At 38.8% G+C, this 25,216-nt stretch overlaps 1 non-coding gene, 1 pseudogene, 2 gene segments (V, D, J or C) and 1 further gene; all 5 read right to left on the reverse strand.

The window, feature by feature from the left end:
• Window positions 1-25,216, reverse strand: part of Igh (immunoglobulin heavy chain complex) — a 2,751,187-nt gene that overhangs the window by 1,194,824 nt on the left and 1,531,147 nt on the right.
• Window positions 2,035-2,334, reverse strand: Ighv6-7 (immunoglobulin heavy variable V6-7). The segment is given in 1 exon segment: window positions 2,035-2,334. A coding segment is annotated over 1 exon segment (300 nt).
• Window positions 8,699-8,998, reverse strand: Ighv8-2 (immunoglobulin heavy variable V8-2). The segment is given in 1 exon segment: window positions 8,699-8,998. A coding segment is annotated over 1 exon segment (300 nt).
• Ighv1-2 (immunoglobulin heavy variable 1-2) lies at window positions 15,484-15,780 on the reverse strand (annotated as a pseudogene). The gene is given in 1 exon segment: window positions 15,484-15,780. A coding segment is annotated over 1 exon segment (297 nt).
• On the reverse strand, window positions 15,816-15,875 carry Mir7094-1 (microRNA 7094-1). Its single transcript, NR_106062.1, has one exon. It is a non-coding gene; the product is annotated as a microRNA 7094-1 (primary transcript).

Here is a 25,216-nt window from a genome sequence, read left to right on the forward strand (position 1 = left end):
TACAGGTAAGCCCTAAAATCATTCACACAAGTAACATTTTACAGAATGACAGACTGATCTAGTTTTTGTAACTACTTAGCAATTGTTTTATTTTGAATATACTTGGCCCATGGGAAGTGACACTATTAGGAGATGTTGCCTTGTTAGAATAAGTGTGGCCTTGTTAGAGGAAGTGTGTCACTGTGCAGGCAGGCTTTGAGGTCTCCTATTGCTCAAGTTTCTACAGGTGCAGAAGAGACAGATGTCTCCTAGTGGCTTTTAGGTCAAGATGTATAATGCTCATCTCCTTCTAAAATACCGTGAATGTCTGAATGCTGCCATGTTTCCCTCCATTATGCTAATAGACAGAAAGTCTGAAACTTTAAGCCATGATCAGTCACATGTATCACTTTATAAACGTTGCCTTCATAATGCTGCGTTTTTGTAGGAAAAAAAACTTATCTAAGACAGAAATATATATGTAACAGCAGTTATAGAATAAGAGGTCATGAATTTGAAATAGAACAAGGAAATATATCTGAGATGGTTTGAGGGAAAAAAGGAAATGCAGTGACATATTTAATGTATGTTATAATGTTATAATATCAAAACATATACAATTTAAAATATTATATCAGTTGATGCATTAAGTGATAGAATGATTTTTCATGACAGGGTTTCTCTCTGTAATTTTGATGGATCTAGAATTCACTCTATAGACCATGCTGATCTAAAGTTCAACAATATCTGCTTGCCTCTGTCAAAGGAGTGTGCTATCACTTCTCTGCCTGAAATTTCACTACAATAGTTAAAGTTGCCGGCAAAAAGGAAAATGGAGGGAGCATCATATATAGAAATGCTCTGTACTATTTGTTAAACCTTTATGTAATCTTAAAACTATTCCAAAATAAAACATTTGTCACAATGAAATAATTAAGAATGTGCCCTCTATCCCCCAATCCTCCACTGGTGGAGTGATCACTTTGTTTATTCCAGAAAATTTTCAGTCATAAACTCTAGCATGTCTGTTTCAGCTGGGTTTACCATTATCTCTATTGAAATTTGCATATAACTAAATTGTATGTAATTTATTACATGCAATATATATATATATATATATATATATATATATATTCAATTTTCCATTCTCCTCTTTATATGTGAATGTGGATGTGGTATTTGAGTGTGTGTGTGAGTGTGTGAGTGTATATTTGTGTAGGTTCCGAGAGTCTAGAAGAGGGCTCTTGTTTTTCTTAAGTTGAAGGTACAGGTGAAGTGTTGACCATGGGCACAGATAATCAAATTCAGGGCTTCTACAAGAGGTACAATCATTTTTAACTGTGGAGACCTCATCTCAGCCCTGTTGACCTTTTCTCACTCTGGAATTGTGTTGCCTTCAGTTGTTCGCACTAGGTTTGGTAAGATCTGGTTTAAGGGAAGCTTAGGTGTCTCTTTCCTGCTTGCTATGTGTGCCATTTCTGAAGCCTCAGAATTTGATGATTATTTTTTAAATAAGGAATAAACAATAAAGCCTTTGTTAGAGATGATTTGCCTGGTTAAGTATTTACAAAGTCGCTATTTTAATGAGAACCTTACTTGTTCTTCCTTTCCCCTCCCCTGTCATAGAGTAAGATGGATCAGCCAGACCCAGGGGGAAAAAAGGTTTTCAGGACACTAGAAATAACCAAGTATGAATCTAGAATAAGGAGATTCTCACTTTGTTCTAAGAGTCCACTATCAAAAACTGAAAGCAGCACATTATAATCAGCCAGTATGATTTGTACTGGAATGGATGGGATTCATCGGCTTGACACAAAAACAGCCAATTCTTTTCTCAAATGCTGACTGGCTCAGGTACATCGAGCCTACACTAGATCATAAAAATGGTCTCCAGAGAAAGTGGGCTCATGATAAAGTGGTCTCACCTCCCCCTGCCCCCCATCCTTATAAAGCTTCTGTCCCTGGGTTACATGTCCACTCTGCTCCCCTTGCTGGTTATGAGAGCTCCTGCAGGAAGGTTTGTGTCTAGGATCACAATGAAGACTTCTCACTGTGCCATGTACAGTAATAGATGCCCGTGTCTTCAGCTCTTAAGTTGTTCATTTGCAGGTATACACTACTTTTGGAATCATCTCTTGAGATGGTGAATCTGCCTTTCACAGAATCTGAATAATATGTTTCATAATTATAAGGTTTGCTTTTAATTTGTGCTACCCACTCCAGTCCTTTCTCTGGAGACTGGCAGAACCAGTTCATCCAGGAGTTAGTAAAAGTGAATCCAGAGGCAACACAGGAGAGTTTCATGGACCTCCCAGGTTGCACCAAGCCTCCTCCAGACTCATCCAGCTTCTCCTCACACTGGACACCTGAAAACACAGAGAATCTTGTCAGTAAGCAGTCAAAATATACAGTGGCCCTCTCACTCCCCTCCACTCTCATGCAGTGTCTCTTTTTATCTATGAATTACCTTTTAAGAGAAAAAAAATGAATACACAGCTCAGTCCCAAGTACATGGTTAATGGTCTGTGTCACTTTTGGTCACTGAAGGGAAAGACATGTGAGTCCAGAGTTAGGTGCCTCTCTGTGAGAGCTTTATGGTCAGGGCTGGTTTTCATGAGCAGGGGGGAGATTATTTGCATGTCTCTGTGCTATTTCAGGAGGTCAGGGGTGGAAACCTTAGAGATCTCAAATACTAACAGAGATGTTTGAGAAGTAATAAAGGATGAAGTGGCATCATAGCATCAAATCAAATCATCATTTACTGTCCTTGGCTTGAGCCCCATTTGATTTTGTGGATGCCTGAATCCTGTGTTCCTTCCCAGCACTGTTTGGACAGATAAGCAGTGGGCACAGAGAATCATATTTGAGTTATGCATGTGCTACATTAACTGTCTCAAAAAAGATAGCAAGTAAATAGAAAAGAAATGAAATTGTATTTAGTATGTATATCTAGGTAAATATAGCAATATGAACTTGCACTCTCACGTTATTGTGCTTTGTAAATGTGAAGTCTTGTGCTGTGTTGTCAGAAACATAAAACAAGGTCATAAGGAAGTTAGACAAGACAGAACTTAAATGTTATAACTTAGGGAGAGTTTTAAAAGCTTCACTCAATAAGGACTGCATACATGAGGTTGAAGTAGCAAAACATAGCTGAAGCCATAGCTCAGTGTTACAGCACGCATGCATAAAGTTCAAAATTTAATCAGAGAACTTCATAATGTAAATATGATATTTATTGTACATTAAAATTGTAAATTACTATGAAAAATTACATTCTAGCAAAGCTAGATAAACTGAACAAAAGAAAACATTTAGTATTATATTATCTACCACAATTAAGTCCTTAAGGTAGAAATAATGGAAAGAGATGAATTTTAATTGAAATTGATACTGCTCTTAAAAGAATCACCTTAATGAAAAGCCAAGGAACAGAGAGTGTCACTATTGAATCTGTCAGACTTCCAAGAAGTATTCCTTATCAATTCTTCTTAACTTGTCTCATATCTTAGAAATGCCTTCTGAGTTCACTAGAATATCCCATCCCATTCATAATTCAGAGTAAAAGATTCTCCTCCCCTCCATTCTGGTCAGTTCCTGTTTCCCGTTTGGAGGGGACCACAGTGATTTACAAAGTCACTGGTATTTCAAACAGTAGTTTAAATTTAAATAAACTATTTTTCTAATCTCTAACACGGATTTGACTTAGAGTATTTATGCCTGCCACAGGCATTTCTTATAATATTACATCTATATGAAGCACAAGACATTAATTTACATGGGAAAGGGGCTTCTAATCAGAATCCTTCTCTGACCAAGCAGTATGGATTTATATAGCTATACTCCTCTCATCATAGACTTTATTCACAAAAGTTTGGGCTCTGTGAGATACTAGTGTTCTGAGCTAAAGGGACTTCCTTCTGAATTAAGCCCTTGAGATTATGCAGGAACACAGACATCTATGCTCGTTGTTATTCTGCCTCTTTTCCAAAAACAAATATTACATAAAAGAAGAGTGATGACCAGGAGCCCAATGGACTCTAAGACCAGTGTAAGTCCATGTTCTATGAAGGCATGAGACTGTAGGCCATGGTACTGAGACTAAGAAGAATGCAAATTGGCACAGCCATACCCACTGCTAACAGCAAGAGTCATGAAGCCAGCACAGCTGCTTGGAACAGTTCTAACGAAGCTGAGTGGATTGCTACAACCTGTGTCCTTCTGTCTCTAACTTTTGGGATTTGGTCTCTTCATGTTTCATCATTAGGAACATTCTGAACTATGACTTATTTTACATCTTTTTCAAGAAGAAGACCAAAGTGTGGGTCCTTTGGTCCTTAGAAAGGGGAACAAAATACCCATGGGAGGAGATACAAAGAGTGAAGCAGAGACTGAAGAAAAGAAAATCCAGATACTGCCATACCTGGGGATCCATCCCACATAGAGTCACCAAACCCAGACACTATTGTGGATGCCAAACAAGTGCTTTCTGACAGGAGCCTGATATACCTGTCTCCTGAGAGGCTCTGTCAGTGCCTGACAAACATAAAGGTGGATGCTCTCAGTCAACTATTGGATTGAACACAGGGTCCCCAATGGAGGAGCTAAAGAAGGACCCAAGGAGCTGAAGGGGTTTGCAGCCCCTTAGGAGGAACAACAATATGAAACAACCAGTATCCCCCATAGCTCCAAGGGTCTAAAACACCAACCAAAAAGTATGCATGGAGCGACCCATGGCTCCAGCTGCAAATGTAGCAGAGAATGGCTTTATTTATCATTGGGAGGAGAAGCCCTTGGCCCTGTGAATGCTCAATGTCCCAGGGTAGGGGAATGCCAGGTCTAGCACATGGGAGTGGGTGGGTTGGTGAGTAGGGGGAGCAGGAGGTGATGGGGGGTTTTCAGAGGGGAAACCAGGAAAGGAGATAACCTTTAAAATGTAAATAAAGAAAATATCTTTAAAAAAACTAGTTAAATTTTAAAATTATATGAAAACCTGGTAGGAGATCTCTTTGAACAATGGCATTAATGGATAGATGATAGGTTTCCTTACACAGTTTTATCTCTCCCTGTCTACCTTTTTCAAGTCTAGGGTCCTCTTAGTTCAGGACATGTGTAAGTTAAAAGCTTTTAGGAGTTAAATGTTTTTACTGATGAAGAATAGATTTAGATTATTTGTGTATGTTTGTGTTTAAATTTATAAATTGTAGATACATATACTAAATTGAAAATATATGCTATAGAAGGTCAAACTATTCCTGTATGTTTTTAAATGTCATGAGCATGATTAATATGCACCTAATATTGCAGGAGAGGAACAGATGAGACCATTCCAACGCATGACTTCTCACCTATCACTTGTAAGAATTGATATTATATATGTGGACTGTCTTTGCCCAGTGCAATATCTGCAGGGCAACACATACTTGTCATTATAGAGGAATATTTCTCCCTTAAAATGGATGAGCTTCATTTGGCATTTCAGCATCTGTGTTATGTTAGGTAATGTCAATAATCCTGCATGTCATATTCCAGTATGGTGGAACGCTGATTGCTATCATGGGTTGTAATGTACAGAAATCCTTCTCTGACCAAGCAGTATGGATTTATATGGCCATACTCCTCTCATCATAGAATTTATTCACAAAAGTTTGGGCTCTTTAAATTATGAATATACAATATGAATTTATTGTCCCAAATCAAACTAAATCAAGGATCACAAAATGTTGAGCCGTATCTGTGAAACATTGTATGAGCTTTCCTTGAGTATATGTGTACATTGGACTTTAGCCATATTCATTTACTCTTTACTCTATGGATTATTTTGCTCTTTTCCTCAGTCAGGACCTTGTTTTTATTAATCACAAATAACTGCCCACCAGTTTCTTCTATAACTGTGCTATACTTGATCCTCCTTATCATTAATATGGAATAATCAGAAAAGTTTGAGCACGTATCAAATCAGTTTCTAAGAGATGATGGACATTACTGCTGAAGTCATACCATTATGGTGTATTTTCTTTTGTTTTCTTCAGTGTTTAACCTGTTGATGTTCAATAGATATTTCAAGGATGGTTGATGAGATTTGACCCAATTCTTTCCAATATCTCGACAAAGGTCATGTTCTTCTCTTGGGGCTTTTCAGTCTAGCTATAGCATTCATTCTTGTTGAAGTTATGCCTTAGTGCTGCCTCCCAGACCCATGCTCCCAGATGTAAGACACTGACTCAAATCATATTGGCAAATACATTGGCCATACAGCTAGGCTTTATTTTGACTAGATTATAATGATAGATACTCATTTATTTTAATCTACAGTTTTTCACATGGCTGGTTACCAGTACTCAGGTTCCATGTGTCTATATCTCCATCCCCTCACCCTTTCAGGATCCTATTCTACCTCCTTATTTCCTCCAATGTTTCCTCCTCCTGATATCCCACTTCTATTTCCTGCCTAAGTCATAGGTCATAGTTATTTTAATTAACAGGCCAGGTATCTATATAATACATAAGATGATCTCTCTTCAATTATTTTAGGCAAATAAAAGGTTTTATATATATATATAATACTTTTATAGCAATAATAAAAACTATAAGGTATGATATACATACATAGTGTCTAGTCCAATTCCATTTGGCAATTTAGATAAAACTTTTATTATTTATTTTATCATGATGATTTCACAATGTTGTATCTAAACTTGAGGTCATGAAAGCAGAAGAGCTGTCCCTGTTATGCACCTACTGCAGAATTTGGGAGAGCAGGCCCTCTTCCTTGTCGGGTCAGAACAGTAAATGTGACCCTAATGTAAAGGTTCCGGTAAGCTGTCCCTAAGGGATGAGAAAGGGAGATCTGGCACCACCAATTGTCTGTAATTCTATGACATGGGTGAAGGAGATATGGCTCCACCTTGCCTCTTACTATGCACAGCAGGTACAAAAGCTGTCCATGTTCCTCACCTTCTGTAGCACTTGGAAGGGTGCGCTCTCCACCTCACCTGGGAATCCCCTTAGAGCAAGCCCTGGATGTGGGCATTACTATTTAGCTGGCCCTGTGGGTGTGACTCCAGGAGAAGCAGCACTAACTCTTGTCCACTCCATGTAGGCTTCAGCAAGGTAGAGATTTCATTTCCTCTTTTTGCCTCCTAAAAGTGAGCAGGAGACCTGGCTACATTGGGGTCATGAGAACAGGAGACCTGGCAGTGTTCATCACCTGGTGCAGCACTAGGGAAAGCAGGGAGATGCCCTGATCCAACCTGACACCCTGCTCCCACCATCTACAGCAAGTGGAAGAGGTGGATCAGCAAAGTTGTCCCTGCCCCTCACATGCACCAGTACTTCGAAGAGTGAGCCATGTACCATGCCTGGGAAAATCCCAGTAGAGCTAGCTATGGATATGGGGATTGCCATGGGGCTGTCCTTGTGAGTGTGAGTGCAAGAAAGCCAACACTAACTCTTATCTGCTGTGAGGTGCTGTGGACAACGAAATAATATCCTCTTCCCTTTACTTGTTCCTTGCCACCTATGTCCACAAGACTGATCAGACTGGCCCTGTCTCTTTCCTGATGCACCCCTAAGGAGAGCAGGCCCTGGAACACTCCTGGGCAGCATAGTAGAGCTGCCCTTATGACATCGGTACAGATGAGCCAGCCCTGAGAGCATGAGAGCAAAAGGACTGGCTCTGACCTTCACTGACTGTGTCAATGAATAGACATGCCAGGGCAGGAGTGCTTGACCCAGTGCTGCAGAAGAGCTGGCAGGTGGTAAAACTCAGATCCATCTTGGGCACAGATTCAGGACTTTGAAATGTCCACCCCAAAATATTCTCTATTGATGAACTGCTGAAGCACAAGAAGGCTCTTACAGATTAAAAGCTACAGGATCTCCATGATAGGACTATAGAGAGAATATCTTATGCACTGTATGGACATATCACCTGTCAACTAAAATAAAAGTTGTCAGCCTATTAGCTTAGGCAGGAAATAGGAGGATGGAGTTATGGCTGGGAGAGAAGATCTGGGATAAACTCAGGCTCAGGAGACTGTGATGGAGATGGTTGCTTGAACCTGAAGAGAGGTAACTAGCTCCATAGCAGAACTTAGAATCAAATAAATGGGATAACTGATCTATGAGCTAGCAGGAAGAATCCAAAGCTTTTGACCTACGCATTTATTCGTAAATAATTCATTCTCGGAGTCATTATTTTGAGACCTTGGGTGCAGGTGAAAAAGATCACAGTAACAGGGCTGCAATAGGATATCCCCGAGAGTCCAAGTTAAGTTCAGGTATTGATAGTATAGTAGAAGCCAGAGGCCTCTTACTTGGCCAATGATTGATTGCAAAATTAACATTTGCAAGAAAAATGTGTGGACAGAAGGGCATGTTGTGGCTCACATTCTGACAGACTACAGCTTCAACTATATTCTTTCCCTTTATTGGGGAGGAGGTTCCAAGGTTGGAGAGTGGGTGTGTGGGAGAGGGGAAGATGAGTAAAAATGGGGTTCATGATGTCAAATCTATAAAGAAACAACAAAAAGGTTTGAAAAATGACTTAGGGGGCGTAACAGGAAGCCTAGCCTCTGAAGCTCACAGTAAAAAGGAAACCCCAGAGGCTAGCAGGAAATGTGGACCCGCTCCAACTCCTCCTCTCTATTAGGAAGGAACAGAAATGAGATCCATCCTGAAATATTGCACAGCTGTGGGTCACGGTTGCACCACTGTGCTCTCTCCAAGCACCGTAGTATGTGGCAGAATCTGCAGTGTCCACACTGGTGAGTTTAAGGAATACTTGGTAGTTGGAGGTCTCCTTGGAGATTGTGAGCCGGCTCTTCAAAGATGGGTTGTAGTAGTTATCATTATTCCAAATGCTTGCCAGCCACTCTAAAGCCTTCCCTGAGGGCTTACGAAGCCAGCTCAAACCCATACCAGAAGTACTCAGTGAAATCCCAGAGAAAGTACAGGCCAGGCTGAGAGTCTGTGATGGCTGCAATATCCCAGGGCCAGACACTTTCAGAGTAACCTGAGATAGGACATCTGTGGAGAAAAATGCAGATGGTAAGGTTGAAAGAGGGTGAGGGTATAGAAGTTCATTCCTTAGGGAGTCTTGGCACTCACATGCAGGGACAGGCAGCAGCAGCAGGAATGAGAATGTAAGTCTGCCCATGACTGCACACCAGTGTTTACTCAGGCCCAGAGTTAGCTTTTCAATGTAGGGTTGGGTGGAGCCTGGAGAGATTTGCATTGTCTCATGAGGTGCTGACTTGAATGGAGGTCTTAAGATTTTGAACTCAGGAAGAGCCAGTCTTTGATGAGAAGCAAAGGTGCCCTCAAGGGATCTCACCTCAGCCCCCCTATAGAAAGTAGCAAACAGAAGAAAAATATCCTCAGAATAAAATCCTCTTGACGAGTGCTCTATATGTGATAGACCTTAGAGCTCAAATGGTTGATGTTTGTCCTGTTAATTGATGCAATGTGCCTCTGACCATGGAGGTTTACTATGTGAATCTTGTCAGTAATTATTCTCTTTCACATACAAAGCTACAGAGTTTATAGCATCTCCATTGTACAATCATTGTTGTAAAGGATAAAATTATATATCAGCTGGTGGAAGTTATGGATTCTATAATTGCACAGAAACAGTGATATTTGTATTAACTTTACTTATCTGTCAATTTCCTGCCTCACATATTTGTGTTTTTTTTTTTTATTATTGAATAGTCGGTCTTCATCTGCATACTTCTCTCTACACTGACACTTTAAAATCAACAGGGGAAAATAAGCTTAAGGCAACTACATGGTTAACTGATCAGTTCACTCTGGAACTGAGCCTCTTAAAGGAGGGTAAAGATGAGGAGAGGACGCTGGGAGTCACAGATCACAGGACATGGAATTTTCTCTTCACTTCCTCCACAGATGTTAAAGCACTCTTCTTTGTTGTTTTCACTATGGATGTTTTAGAACTTAGAATGTATATGATTTCCATACCTTTGGAGAATTTAAATAGTGACTTATTGGGGTGAGCATAGGTAAATAAATATCTGGAAAGAATTTTGTTTTGTTTCGTTGTTGTTGATGTTGTTGTTGTTGTTGTTGTTGTTTTCAAGACAGGGTTTCTCTGTGTAGCCCTGGCTGTCCTGGAACTCACTTTGTAGACCAGGCTAGCCTGGAACTCAGAAATCCACCTGCCTCTGTCTCTCCAGTGCTGGGATTAAAGGTGAGTGCCACCAACACCCAGCTTCTGGAAAGAATTTTAAGTGAACTGAGTTCAGAGAAAGCTGCACCATAAATATCAAGAATTTTTTTATGAAGAAGATAATCTTCATATTTTAAAATGTTTCAAATGTGAAGAAGTCAAGATGTATCAAATCCATGAGATAATAGTTTAACACAAGGTTGTATCACCACTGGAAAGAAAAGTCAAAGAAAGAACACTGACTCCCAACTGAGGAACTGAGCCCTACTTGGATGGGCAATAAGACTTGCAGTAACACATGGATTCCTTTTTCAGGGCATTGCCATTGTTTCAATGACTTTTGTTCTATGATTAAATTGTGTGTCTTTAAATAGAAGAGTATCTGACATATATTCCAGGAGATTCAAATATCAGCATACCATCACATATGTCCTCATTAAAAATAAGCATTAGAAAGGATGCACAAGAAGGAAAAGATGCCATAACAGATTGCACAGAGGCTAAGTTGCCAGGTTTCTATGAAGGGGCCAGAAGCAATGATTGCTGGTTCCAGTGTATGAGAACAGCAGACAAAAAACTCTTCTGAGAGATAACTTCAGAAATAACCAGAGACACATATGCTGCATTTAAAAAGTCTGCTCTAAACTTGACTGAGCATATGTCCTTGTGGTATGGTGGAGCATCTACCTGAAGATGAAAGAAAAACAAAGTAAAAACAAAATTCTAGGCCATTAGGCTCAGGCTTGGGAATGTGACCTCTGTGACTCATTGCTCCAAGGTATGCTAATCATAAAACAGATAGAGACATTCCTCCACCCACCCGCTTCCTGGGTTCAAAGAGTGTTCATTCAAAGAAAGTCACCCTGACCATTGAAAGTCACCCTGACCATTGCCGGAACCCGCTATGCAGATGTGCTATTGTTAGGGGCTCTTAGAAACTGTCTTGAGAGATAACCTGCACAATTACCAGGTATTCCTTGCGACTCTTGTGACTTTGCACTTCCTTGGGACTCTTATCTGGTATCTTTGGTATTTTCCAACAACGCCCTCCTCACTTCCTTGATTTGTGGTTTCTCCCTTTAAATACCCTCTTATCCAGCTACTCAGGGCACCATGGTCCTCTACCCCTGCATGGTGTATGACCGTGGGCCCGAGAGCGCTCTTGAATAAAAATCCTCTTGCAGTTTGCAGCAAGACCGTTTCTTGTGGATGATTTGGGGTGTTGCCTCTCCTGAGTCAGAATATGGGGGAGTCCTCACGTTGTGGGTCTTTTAAAGACAGTGTAGGTCTTCAGGAAGAAATACTCTTAATTTTCTGAAGAATCACCAGATTGATTTCCAGAATGATTGTACCAATTTGCAATCTTACCAGCAATGGAAGAGTGCTCCTCCTTCTCCACATCCTCTCCAGAATGTGCTGTCACTTGAGTGTTGTATCTGAGCCATTCTGATTCATGTATAGTGGAATCTCAGGTTCATTTTAATTTTAATTTCCCTGATGAGTAAGTATGTTGAACATTTTTTAAGTGCTTCTCAGTAATTTGAGATTTCTCTCCTCAGAATTCTCTGTTTAGCTCTGTATTCTATTGGTTTTTGTTGTTGTTGTTGTTTTGAGACAGGGTTTCTCTCTGTAGCCCTGGCTGTCCTGGAACTCACTGTGTAGACCAAGCTGGCCTGTAACTCAGAAATCCGTCTGCCTCGGCCTCTGCCTCCCAAGTGCTGGGGTTAAAGGTATGTGCCACCACCGCCCGGCTTCCGTATGCCATTTTTAAATGGGGTTATTTTTTCTTCTAGTCTAACTTCTTAAAATATTTTTACATCTGTGTCTAAATATGTAGGAATAATTGTAGATAAAAGCATAGATCATGTTGTTAAAAAGTAAAATGTATAAATTCAATACAATAAAACATTATGTAAATGTAGATGTTAACCTCTGCCAATGAGGGATCAAAACATAAAACATTACTGTAAGGTTGAAGCAGAATAACTCAGTCATCCAGAACACTCATCCCAGCACTGGAGCAGACATGCAGCCCAACTACCAGAGCAGGGTCTAATCTTGTGAGGTGTAAATATCATTTATCTAGGGAAACAAAGTGAATCCCTTATGAGAAATTTTCAGGATTATCAGCATTCATCCAAAAAAAATGAAAATTTAACCAAACAACTTGTTATTAACCAGATAATGAAATGTTCGGGAAGTCAATTTGAAAAGCAGCATGGATACACACACCTGGGACATCAAATCATTTTGAACAACTATCATTCCTTAATCACAATAATTAAGAGTGATGAAGGTAATCCTAGGAAGGAGTCAGAGAGCTCTGAACGGATGAAGGTACCCTCAGTATCTAGGATGCTGTAGTAACATTGTCTATATTCATGTGCAATTGGCAGTTGTATGGTGTAGGTAAAAAAGTCACATCTTCTACATTTTAAGGATTCTATAAGTGCACAGGCATAGTCTAGAGTTAATTTATTTTCCCCAAAATTACTAAGGAACATATAATAGGGCATGCTATTACTAATTTGACTAAAACCCTTTGTTTCTAGGAAAAGATAGGCACACAGATATATGAGTGACTTAATTCTATAATGAAGAGAGGAATATGAAAAAAATGAAGGCTGAAGAAGGAGCTGCTTCTTCAGGGAGAAATTCTACATGGATTTTGTTTTCAATGTGGCAACGCTAGCCACTAGGCCAAACAAACAACCAAAACAAAAAACAAAACAAACACAAACACAAACACACAAACAACAAAAAAATCCTGCCTTTAGCATAACTGCTGACAACACACTGTCCAACTGAGGACAAACTGGATACTGGAAAGTCAGACTTCCAATTTTGCCAAGACAAAATAGGCCAACCCTTCAGTATTTGTGCTTCATGGGAAAGTCTATTACAAACTCTTAGCCTGTAGTCTGAAGATGTATACCCAAATGTTACAGGAACACACAGCCAGGGTTAACAACACACTGAAGTTACTTAAGATTTAAGACTACAAAGTAAATTTTTGATTGCTCAGATGTTGTTTATTTGGATTTTACGTGTTAAAATTAGCAATGCCAAGCATCCTGAAGGTGCTGATTGACAAAATTGCGGTGCTTGGACAATCTGGACTGACAATTCACTGCCATTGATGTATATTCGCTGTACACCTTTGTCTATACTTATGCTTCTTACTGTGAAAGGTCTCTATCCAAAAGCTAGAGCTGGGATAACAAAAAGAATGAAATTAATGAAATTTTGGTTGGAAAAAAAAGTATTTCAGAAAATTGAGACTTTCAGATCACTAATGAGTGTTGTTAATAAGCACAAGAGAGAGAGAGCTATGGACCTGCCTCAGTCGGCACCCCTCAATCTGTGAGAGAAATCAAGGGTTCAGGTTACAGGCAAGCAAGATGTTGGTGAGAGAGGTGACAAACAAACATGGACACAAGGGAGTGTGTATCTGAATGTAATTTTGTCAAAGTTAGCATCAGTTTGATATAATACAAAAAACAAAGGAGTATGGTGTCACAGCTGGCAAGGTACATTGAAGTTATCTGACACAAAACAGAGGAATGCCTTCAAAGGACTGGCAGGAACCAGGCAATGTTTACAGTTAAAGTAAGCTTTAGCCTAGAGTCAGCTAATGACAGGGGCCAGGAGAGGATTTCTCACCTTAGTCACAGTTTATGCTAGTCCTTTGAGCCTTGTTAAAGCTAGCACCAGAGGGTTCTTCTCTAGCAGACCTTCTCATGAATAATGCAATATTGTAGTTCCCCCTAAAACCACAGCCCTCCTTTTTCCTAGGCCATGGTAAATTCTTGCATATGGGAATGCCAAGGTTCCATGAGGCTAAGTTTCCATGAAACTCTCTGCCTTGCGACTACTTCCAGTTTTTCTAGGCCTATCACGCGAGTCACTACTGGAGTGGATGCAGCAAAAGAGGATTTGAGAAAAGTTATTAAAGAAGAAAAACTTCAAGAAATTTTTGAAGATGACAAGATGTAATTGAAATTGCTGGGAATTTAATGTTTAACTATAGAAACAAATAACTTGTATTGATAGAAAGATATTATGAGCATGCAAGTGTATGACAAGTCTTAGTACCTTACTCAATGCAAAAGCAAGCAGTTTTTGAAACCCTGATGTTCTTCTGTTGTTTATAGAATTGTAATAATGATAGGAATCATATTGAAAAAAAATGTTCAATATGGAGACACAGAAGAAGGCACCCTGGCTCAGTAAACTGCAAGCTTTTCTGAACAAACTTGTCAGACCAGAAATTTACTGATAGACTGCTCTTGCTTAAACAAAGGGGCTAAACAATATTTTAAGAATCAAAGAAAAATACAATTGACTTTTGCCAAATATAAATGAAAAAGAACAGAAAGATAAATTTAATAAGGGTTAAAGTTTGAAATTCTATAGAAAGTTAAGTTTCATATGATAGGTATTAGAAAATAATTTTGATCTCTTAATTTATGCCAAACTGAAACAAAATCAAATTCAAATATAATCATTCTGTCTAGCATTTCTGATACCACAAGGCTTTATGACACCAATCTTAAGAAAGAAGATACTGAGCTTAAGAAAAATGATTTTATTTTAATGTTAATGTCAGTTCTTATGAAATTACTGTTTATGTCACTTTGTTCTTCTTTCAATATTCTTATGTAATCAACAAAGACTTTAGAAGAAAATGTATTTTGAAAAGACATGTTATCAGTGCATAAAATTTCTGAGGAAATTATTTTATGTTTAAATAAAGCTTGACAGATACAAAAGTTGTCAGAGTAGGAAAAGCCATAGTGAGATGTGCTTCCTCTCTGCCCCATCTCTCCTGAAGTGAATGATGTCCCATGTCTGACCCTTCCTCCCCTTCACTGCTCTTGCATCCATTGTTCTCCAGGCCCTGCCCTCAGTCAAGGCTGGTCCCTGGAAAAATTGTGTTACACATTTTCTATAGCTGTCTCAATAGAAGTCTTAGTCTTTCAGACTCTAGAGATATTTTTATGCTGCACTGTCCTGGTTTTCCCTTTCTTACTGTTTTGCTGAAAAAGAAACATTTTTATGGTTGTAGTCAAGAGTGACAAGGCATGGTGAAAGGAAGGTTAATCCTAAATCAGAACCACTTTATTTTTACATATCAAATTACATAGTTGAAAAAGTCACTATAAGAGTGTAAGGAGTATACAGAAAAATGGATGCCCAAAATGATTATTTTTGATCAAGTCTACAGGTTAATCTTTTCTGTACTCTCAGTCCTAGGGCAGCTTCCTACACCTCCAAGTTTTCTGACATACTCAGGATGTGGTCACAACACTGTGTCATGCACAGTAATAGACCGCAGAGTCCTCAGATGTCAGGCTGCTGAGTTGCATGTAGGCTGTGCTGGAGGATTTGTCTGCAGTCAATGTGGCCTTGCCCTTGAACTTCTGATTGTAACTAGTATCACCATTTCCAGGATAAATAGCCCCGATCCATTCCAGACCCTGTCCAGGCCTCTGTTTTACCCACTGCATCCAGTAGTTGGTATCCCTAATGGCAAAGTGCACCCTTCTGGAAAAGGTGTAGAAAGCCTGGCAGGATATCTTCACTGAAGCCCAAGGCCTTGCCAGCTCAGGCCCAGACTGCTGGAGCTGAACCTGTGAGTAGACACCTGTGGAGAGAACAGCAGAGTAGATGTCATTGTCACTTCAGACCCTGTATCCTCTTCAGATTCAGAACTGGTGAGCTCCTTACCTGCAGTTACTGACATAATAAAAGGAAGTATCCAGTTCCATTCCATGATTAGTCAATGTTTTCAGTGACTGTGAAGAGGTTACTGATCATATGTGGTTTTTAAGGGTGTGAACATCCCTGTATTTACTGCCATGCATTCAGTGAATTTGCATAATCATGAGCAGGGTACTTCTTATATAAAGACCTAGTACAGATGGAGAAGAAGGAAGGCGAAGGCACAATGGTTGGGCAGCAGGATACTAAGGTCCAAGTTCAAAAGCTCGATATGTACCATAGACCCCTTCCTTGAGCCCTGTACAGATGCTGTGCATATAACACCAGGGAGTCAACTACAGAGTTTTCTGCTCTGATACTGTTCCTCCTCATTGGGACAATGTTATCAGATTAATTTACAGGCGGTGGTTGTAATGATGATGATATTGATATGAATTTAGAGCCTCCTTTCCAAAGGATTATATATTAAAAGAACTCACTCAAATGACCAAATGATAGTGTATTATGTATATATGTATATATACATGTGTATATATGTATATATACATGTGTATATATGTATAGATACATATACATTATATTCTATATATCATTTATTTATCAAAGGATTTCCATAAGAAAGAAAGAAATATACACTGCTTTTAGCAAATTGGATGCAATTGGAAATAGCTCTATTAATTGAGACCATCTCAAGAACATAGATAATTAATGAAACTATCATTACTAGCTCATATATTCCATAGTTGTATACAACAACATATGCAAATACATGATGTTATAGCAGTGAAAATGTTTAGTTGAATAATGGGAAAATATGCGGGGCAAGAAAAAGAAGGGAAGAGGTTAACAGAGAAATATGCACAGTGTACAAAATACACTTGCATGACTTCTAAATAGATGTAATTCTAAATAGATGTAAAATTGTTATTTCTATATTTCATATGGATCAGGCCTCATACACAATTAGGAAGCAATTGGTCACTACGTAACAGACTCTATGGAATCCATCTTACTTGAAGGCTGATATTGTAGACGGCAAGCTCTCATATTGCATGATATCACTGATGTCTTTGCTCTTCCTTCAAGCTGTATAGCACTTGCCTGCACTATGAAACCTAGTAGGCAGAGAGAATTTACTGCTCAGTTGAAGGTTGTTTTCTCTGATTACTGCAACCAAAGTACTTAGCTTAAGGTTGAAATCCAAATTCAAAGAAGTTTAATTTTCCAATTTGACAGCATGAGGAATATAATCATCATCTTCAAGAAGAGAAATGGATAAAATATGTGAACATGGATGTGCGGAAGAACAAACTTCTCTCACCATGGATGGAAATATAAAGTAGTGTAGTGACTTTGGAAATAAGTTATGCTGAGTCCCTACTATATCCCTCCAAAGCATGTACTCAAGTGATGCTACAGCTTATTATAGAGACGCTTGCACATCCATGTTCATTCACAGGATGATGTTCATGCTCTAGTCACAGCAGCTAAAGAAATGGATAATTCTAGATTCCCAAAAAAGCACAAAGAAATAATTACTATGCGAAATATGGTAAAAATAATCAAAAAATATTTAGTGGTAAAATGAACTATGACATTTGTAGGTATATGGATGGCACTGGAAAAAGAATACGGGGCATGAGATCTCCCATTTCCTTAAGGCAAATTCTTCATGTTCTTAACCATATGTGTTGGGAATTTGAATATTTTATTTTGTGCACTTAATTTGTAAAAGCCAAGAGACTAGAAATGGGTCATTAGTGTATAAGGAATTTAGAGGGATGATATAGTAAAACACATAAAATCAAAGCAGAGATAACAAAGAAGGTGAATGTTTAAAGCACGAAATGGTGTTGGGAAATGGAGAAATTATAGATTGGTGTAATATACATCAAATTTAAATTTTATGCAAATGGTATGATAAAATCTAGGTTCTTTATGTAAGTAAAACCTATAGAGGGTATAGAATGAATGCATGTTCCATTACAAACCAAAACAGGGATACTGGGAATAAAGGAAAGTGAATTATTGAAGAATGAAAAACAAGCATTATACTTTTGTAGTGATATGTATAGTAAAGCCTTTATGTTTGGCTTTAAGTGGAACATATAGAAAAGCCTTTATATCTAGCAATGAGTGAAAGTTCTCCATAAAGCTTTTGCTATGTTGGGGTCAATCAGTAGAGGATGGAAAATTCGTTTGAGACTGTTTAAACCTTGAAGAAGTGTTGTCTCTCTGGAGGGTCTGCACTACGTGCTACTAGAGAGCTTACAGCTGCACTGACCATGGTCTTATGATACTCCTGGCAAACCTGGAGTATTCTTACTTTTGATTATGATATGCGATGGTGAAAAGACACTGAGGTCTGTGTGAGCTGCTGGCTCTCATGAGCAGCAAGTGCAAGATAACTTTGGTAGTTGGAACCTTTATCAGCCCTAATTAACCATTTATATTGTTTGAATAAAGTAACTGGAGTGACCTAGTTAGGTGTCAGTCTCTTCCAACCAGACTGAACGTCTCTTATTCTTCATGAAATGAATCTGAAACATCTTGGTGAGCATCTTAAGGAAAGACAATCCAGAGACTGCCCTACCTGGGGATCCATCCCATAAACAGCCAACAAAACCAGAAACTATTGCAGTTGCCAACAACGTTTTTTTGACATGAGCCTGATATAGCTGTCTCTTAAGAGGGTCTGTCAATGCCTGGCAAATACAGAAATGGATGCACACAGTCATCCATTGGACAGAGCACAGGAGCTGAAGGGTTTTGCAGCCCTAAAGGAGGACTAACAATATGAACTATTCAGTACCACCAGAGTTCCCTGTGACTAAACCACCAATCAAAGAAATCACATGGTGGGACTCGTATCTCTAGCTGCATATGTAGCAGAGGATAGCCTAGTAGGACATTGATGGGAGGAGAGGCCCTTGGTTTTGACAAGGTTCTATGCCCCAGTATAAGGGAATGCCAGGTCCAGGAGGCAGAAGTGGGTGGGTTGGGAAGCAGGGGAGGGGGAAGGGAAAGGGGATTTTCAGAGTGGAAACTAGGAAAGGGGATAACATTTGAAATGTACATAGAGAAAATATCTAATTTAAAAATAAATAAATAAAAATTAAAAATAAAGTCCATTATTGCCAACTTCTCATTAAAAATATGATAATAATGCTAAATGCAATAGAATGATTAATTGTCCAGAAAAAAAACAAGAAATGTATATCTGACATCACATATCAATTAATATCATCACACATGGAGCAGATCAGTTAATATACTTAAGTAAGAAAACTACAAAGGAAATAAAGTCCCTTGAAAACCTGCCTCAAATTTTTGCTGGGGATTTTTAACTCTATTATACCCCCTGCTGGTTAAGATCTCCCTTGCAGGGAGACTTATGGGTTATACTGAAATTACATGATCTGTCTTAAGCAATAATATATTCCTGTAACTTCAGTCTTCACAGAGCTCAGCTTAAGGTATAAGTAGATCTAGTTTACCTAGGGAAATTTACTTACACATCAAAGATTTTAAGTTGTGTCAATATTACTGTAATATCCCTCTTAAAGCCAGCTTCCTCTTGGTGACAGTTGGATCCAGCTCTAGCAGTTACCATTTATAAAAGGTAATGGCAGGAGATATCAGTCTTTTTCCTGTCTTCATCAGATTAGACCTGGGCAGAACAGCTGTGTGCAGGACCACAAGGAGTCATGATCTCAGATGTACCTGCGCATGCTTCCATGAATGAATTCCTGGGACATTCAGGCATAGTTGTCAACAGAAAAAAAAGGGGGGGAGCATTATGGCACCCACAGATCAATTAACAATTCTTGGAAGTTACTATTTCCACTTAAAAGGAAATAGAAATAATTACCAAATAAGTGTATTCTGTGACTCAATCTGTTTCTCATATTGCATCTGTATGCATTTAAAGGAAGTTAGAGAGAAAGAGCAATAGAAAAACCTGGGACCAGTCAAATATATCTTCTCTTCTATCACCGGTCCTGTGTAATTATCATTTTGCAGGGTAGAGTCCCTAGGGTATCAACATTCATCATTATAATGGAATAGTTACCCTTAGTTCAGGATACCAGACGACATTTCATTGGCATTTCAATGTCTATGTTCTTCTGGGAAATGTCTATGAGACTGAACTTTATACTCCAGTATGGTAGGATGCTGATGGCTGTCATATGTTGTAATGGACAGGAGTGCATGCCTACTTAAGTACTATGAATTTACTCGACATCATTCTTTTGCTCTGTAATCTATTTACAAAATAATGGGCTCTGTGAGATTATAAATAGTTAATATGAGCTTATTCTCCTAACTTAAACTAGTATGAGGAACACGATATTTGCAGATCAAGTGTAGTGCCTATGAAACTTTTCAAGATATTTCTGTGAAGACACACAATGCTTTCAAGCATTTTACTTATTCTCCTTTTATTATGTAGATTATTTCCCTCAGCCTCTGGATGTATACTAGTTTAGTTTATCTTAAATTGCAAAGAATTTCTCATGGAAATCTGCTATAATATACATATATTTGTTTTGTCCTCAACTTAAGAGTGAGAACACCATTTGCATTATTCCACAGGGAGGACTGCATTTGGAGATTGACTCATAACCTCACTCTGATTTTCTCACAGATTGCTATACCATGATCCCTCAGTAATCAGTGTGTGTGGGGGGGGCGTGTATACACATATTTATAGTTTCAGGCAGAACCATTTTAGCCTACTCTGTAAATTATTCCTAAAGAATTTACAAACAAACTCTACATCCATTCATCTCTGAAAATATAAGAGTCCTTAGCAAAGCAGTGAGAATGATTGTCACATCCATAATCATTTAGGCTATAGGAGATAAACTTGTGTTACTTTGGTCAGTGTTGTGTAGCAGACATGGAATTACAGGGCAAGCAACTTGGGAAATATTTGAATGTTGAATCAGTAAGCAGTGGTTAATCTCTGAATCTAGTATACAGATCTCATGAATACAGCCCAGATTTATGAATTAATTTTGTTAGTACCAACTCAACATCAAGTTTAGCCATCTATGAATTAGACATTCATTTAACATGTAATCAAACATTTCGATTCCAAAGTATTGATAGACACCTGTACTCAGATTAACACCAGTATAGGAATATGTGAGTCAACTTTACTATTGAAAATTTCTTATCTCTGAATCCTCTATGTAAGGAGACTTGGAAAATCCCTTATACAATGATAGTTAATTCTTAGTCAGTTGTTCCTTTCCTCACTACTCAATCAAAACTTTAAGCACGTCTTCTGGTTACACTTCTGCGTCCTCTCACCCTCAAGGGAGCTTCCTCATCTTCAGTGTTATTTTTTATTAATCATTTTATTCATGTACATTTCAAGTGATATCCCCCTTCCTGATTACACATCCAAAACCTCTCCCTCTCATACCCCTCTACCCTATGCTTTTCCTCTATGAGGGTACTCCTCCACCCACTCACCCACTCCTGCTTCACCACTCTAGCATCCCCCCTACACTGGGTCATCAAGCCATCACAGGATCAAGGGGCTCCCTTCCCATTGATGGCAGACAAGGCAATCCTCTGCTACATATGTATCTGGAGTCTTGGCTCCCTCTATGTATAGCCTTTTGACGGTGGTTTAGTCCCTGAGAGCTCTGGGTGGTCCACTTAGTTGATATTATTCTTCTAATGAGGTTTCAATCCCCTTCAGGTCATCCAGTCCTCCCCTAGATCTTCCACTAGGCTCCCTAACTCAGTCTAATGGTTGGCTGTTAGTATCTGCATCTGTAGTTGTCAGGTGCTGGTACAACCTCTCAGGGAACAGCCACATCAGGCTTCTGTCTGCAAGCACATCTTGACACCAGCAATACTGTGTATGTGTGTGTGTGTGGGGGGGGTTGCTGTCTGCAGATGAGATGATTCCCTAGGTGGTGGAGTCTCTGTATAGCCTTTCCTTCAGACTCCATTCCATTTTTTATGCCTTTCTTTTCTTTGGACAGGAACATTTCTCGGTTAAAATTTTTGAGTTGGGTGTGTGGCTCTATACTTTCACTGGGGGCAGTGGTCTCTATAGGCTGCATCTCCCCTTTGTTGGGTATTTCAGCTAAAGTCATAACCATTGGCTCCTGGGAGACTCTTGCTTCCCTGAAGTCTGAGACATTCTAGTCTTTACTCCCAGCTCTCAATCCCTTCTGTTGCATGGTTCTATTCAATTTTCTCACCCTCTGGACTTCTCACCTGTCTCTTCCAATACCTGTTCCTGCACCTCATTTTTTCCTCCACTTTCTGTCTCACTACCAGGTCTCTATCTGCTGTGAATAATTGGTCTATGTAGGATTGAAGCATCTATAATCTGGTCTTCTTCCTTCTTAAGCTGTATATATGGTTTGTGGGTTGTAACGTGGGTATGCTGAGTTTTGGGGTTAAAATCCACTTATCAGTGAGTACATGTCATGTGTGTTCTTTTGTGCCTGGGTTACCTCACTCAGCATGATATTTTCAAGTTCTATCTTTTTTCCTGCAAATTTCATGAAGTCATTGTTTTTAATAGCTGAATAGTACTCCTTGGTGGACCACAATTTCTGTATTCATTCTTTTGTTGAGGGACATCTGGGAAGGTTCCAGCTTCTGGTTATTATAAATAAGGCTGCCATGGACATAGTTGAGCACATGGCCTTGTTATATGTTGAAGCATCTTTTGGATATGCCCAGAAGTGGTATATCAGGTTCTTCAGCTAGAACTATTTCTAATTTTCTGAGGAACTACCAGGTTGATTTCCAAAGTGGTTTTACCATCTTGAAGTCCCACCAGAAATGGAGGCATGTTCTTCTTTCTCCACATCCTCACCAGCATCTGCTATGACCTATTTTGTTCATAGCCATTCTGACTGGTAGGAGGTGGAATCTCAGGTTTGTTTTGATTTGCATTTCCCTGATGACTAAGTATACTGAATATTTCTTTAAGTGCTTTTCAACCATTTGATATTCCTCCATTGAAAATTCTCTGTTTACCTCTGTTCCACATTTTAAAGTAGGGTTATTTGGTTCTCTGGAGTCCAACTTCTTGAGTTCTTTGTATATGTTGGACATTAGCCCTCGATTGGATGTAGGATTGGTAAAGACCTTTTCCCCAATTTGTTGGTTGCAGTTTTGTACTCTGGATGGTATCCTTTGCCTTATAGAAACTTTGCAATTTTATGAAGTCTTATCTTAGAGCATATGCCATTGGTGTTCTGTTCAGGAATGTTTCCCCTGTGCCCATGTCTTGAGGTGTTTCCCCACTTTGTTCTCCATTAGTTTCAGTGAATCTGGTTTTATGTGGAGGTCCTTGACACACTTGGAGTTGATCTTTGTACAGAGAGATATGAACAGATCAATTTGTATTTTTCTACATTGAACCATTTGTTGAAAATGTTGTCTTTTTTTGTAGTGGATGGTTTTAGATGCTTTTTCAAAGATGAAGAGAACATAGGTGTGTGGGTTCATTTCTGGGTCTTCAATTCTATTCCATTGAACTACCTGACTGCCCCAGAGCTCCCAGGGACTTGACCACAAACAAAAGAGTACACAAGAATGCCATGGATCCATGAGGCAGAGGAATTACCTTGTTGGCATCAGTGGGAGGAGAGGCCCTTGGGCTTGAGAGTGTTCAAAGCCATAGAGGAATGCCATGGATGGAAGATGGGAGTAGTGGATGGGTGGAGGAGCAACCTTATAGAGGCAGGGTAATCAGGGATGGAATAGGGTGTTTCCAAATAAAGATCTGGAAAGAGGAAAACAGTTGAAATATAAATAAAGAAAATATCCAATGAACAAAAGAAAAGTAGGTACTGAGAATGCACAATTTTCCTAATCATGTTCATGTAGAGGAATTTTGAGAAAGCCATCTTTCCTTCTTCTGATATCTCTGTGTCCCCTTTAAGAAATGGATTTCCAACGCCTCCATGTGACTATTTTTTTTATCCACAGCCTTAAGTAGGACTATTCTTGGCTTAGAGCCTTAGTTCAAAGACATAACACATTCTCACATGTGTAAGCTAGGATCTGAATCTGTTTCAACTATACAGACTTTAATTTTATACATTTCTAGAGGCACATCCTGAATCTAGCCCAGTAATCTAAGTTCATTCCTACATATACCCTTGATTTCAATCTCCAAGTTAAAGCAAGCAATTTTGAAAGCCTTGGGCTTATTCTACATCCTAATGTCAATCAATCTGCCAGTGCACCTAAGGCTCCCAAACAACTGTTTACTGTTCAGTACATTTTATTCAATAATAGTAGCAGAAGTGATCTGCATTTTTATTTTATGAAATATGATAATTCTAGGAATTATTTAAAGATTTTGGTTTTTAGTCTTTCTTATATTACATCTAGACCACAGCTGCCAGAGCATCCTCTCTTCCAAGTCCTTCCCTTCTCCCTACCCAAATACACTTTTCTGGAATTTCCTTTCATAAAGAAAGCAAGCCTTCTACAATATCATCTCCATATAGCATATCAGGTTACAGTAAGACTTGCCAGATCTCCCCATACTAAGGATGGGCCAAGCCAAACCAGTTGGAGTACGAGGATCCCAGTGTCAGGCAAATGTGTCAGAGACAGACCCAGATTGCACAACAAGCTATAACATATATAACATCTAATACAAACAAACATATATGCAGAGGGCTTAGGTCAGACTCAAGGAATCTTCCGGATTCTTAAATTAGTCTTTTGAGTCCCTGTTATCTCAGGTAAATTGATACTGTTGGTTTTCTTGTGGTATCTTTGACTCCTGACTTCAGCAATGTTTCCTCACAGTCTGTTTCACTCATTGTCCAAGTTCCACCTAAAGTTTTTTTCCCAGTCTGACACTTGTAGTGACTCCTTCTCAAGAAAGAAAAGCTTTTCTATTAGTAATTAATCTATGTGCATAGAAATTAATAAAAAGTATCATTACTAAATATATAAACACACACTACACATACACACACAAACAAGCTAAAACCCAAACATTTAACTTATTTCCCTACACCTTAGCATTATACATTATATACATATGTAAACCCTTAAATATATAAACCCTTAAAACCTTTAAGTCCTTGCCTCTTATTATAGCTGCAACAACTTAAACAGAGACAGGAGACATAAAGTCTGTGTACGTGGGCATAAGTGAGATTTACACTAAAAGATATTATCAGATTTTATTATTTATTAATTTTTAGAACTCATTTTCTATGTTTTATTGAAAATAGATGTTCACTCAGTATATTACGAATATGATTGCCCTTCCCCAATACCTCTTTGATCTCTCACATTTAAAAAACAAACAGAGTT

This window comes from Mus musculus, chromosome 12, assembly GCF_000001635.26.
Source record: "Mus musculus strain C57BL/6J chromosome 12, GRCm38.p6 C57BL/6J".
NCBI lineage: Eukaryota > Metazoa > Chordata > Mammalia > Rodentia > Muridae > Mus > Mus musculus.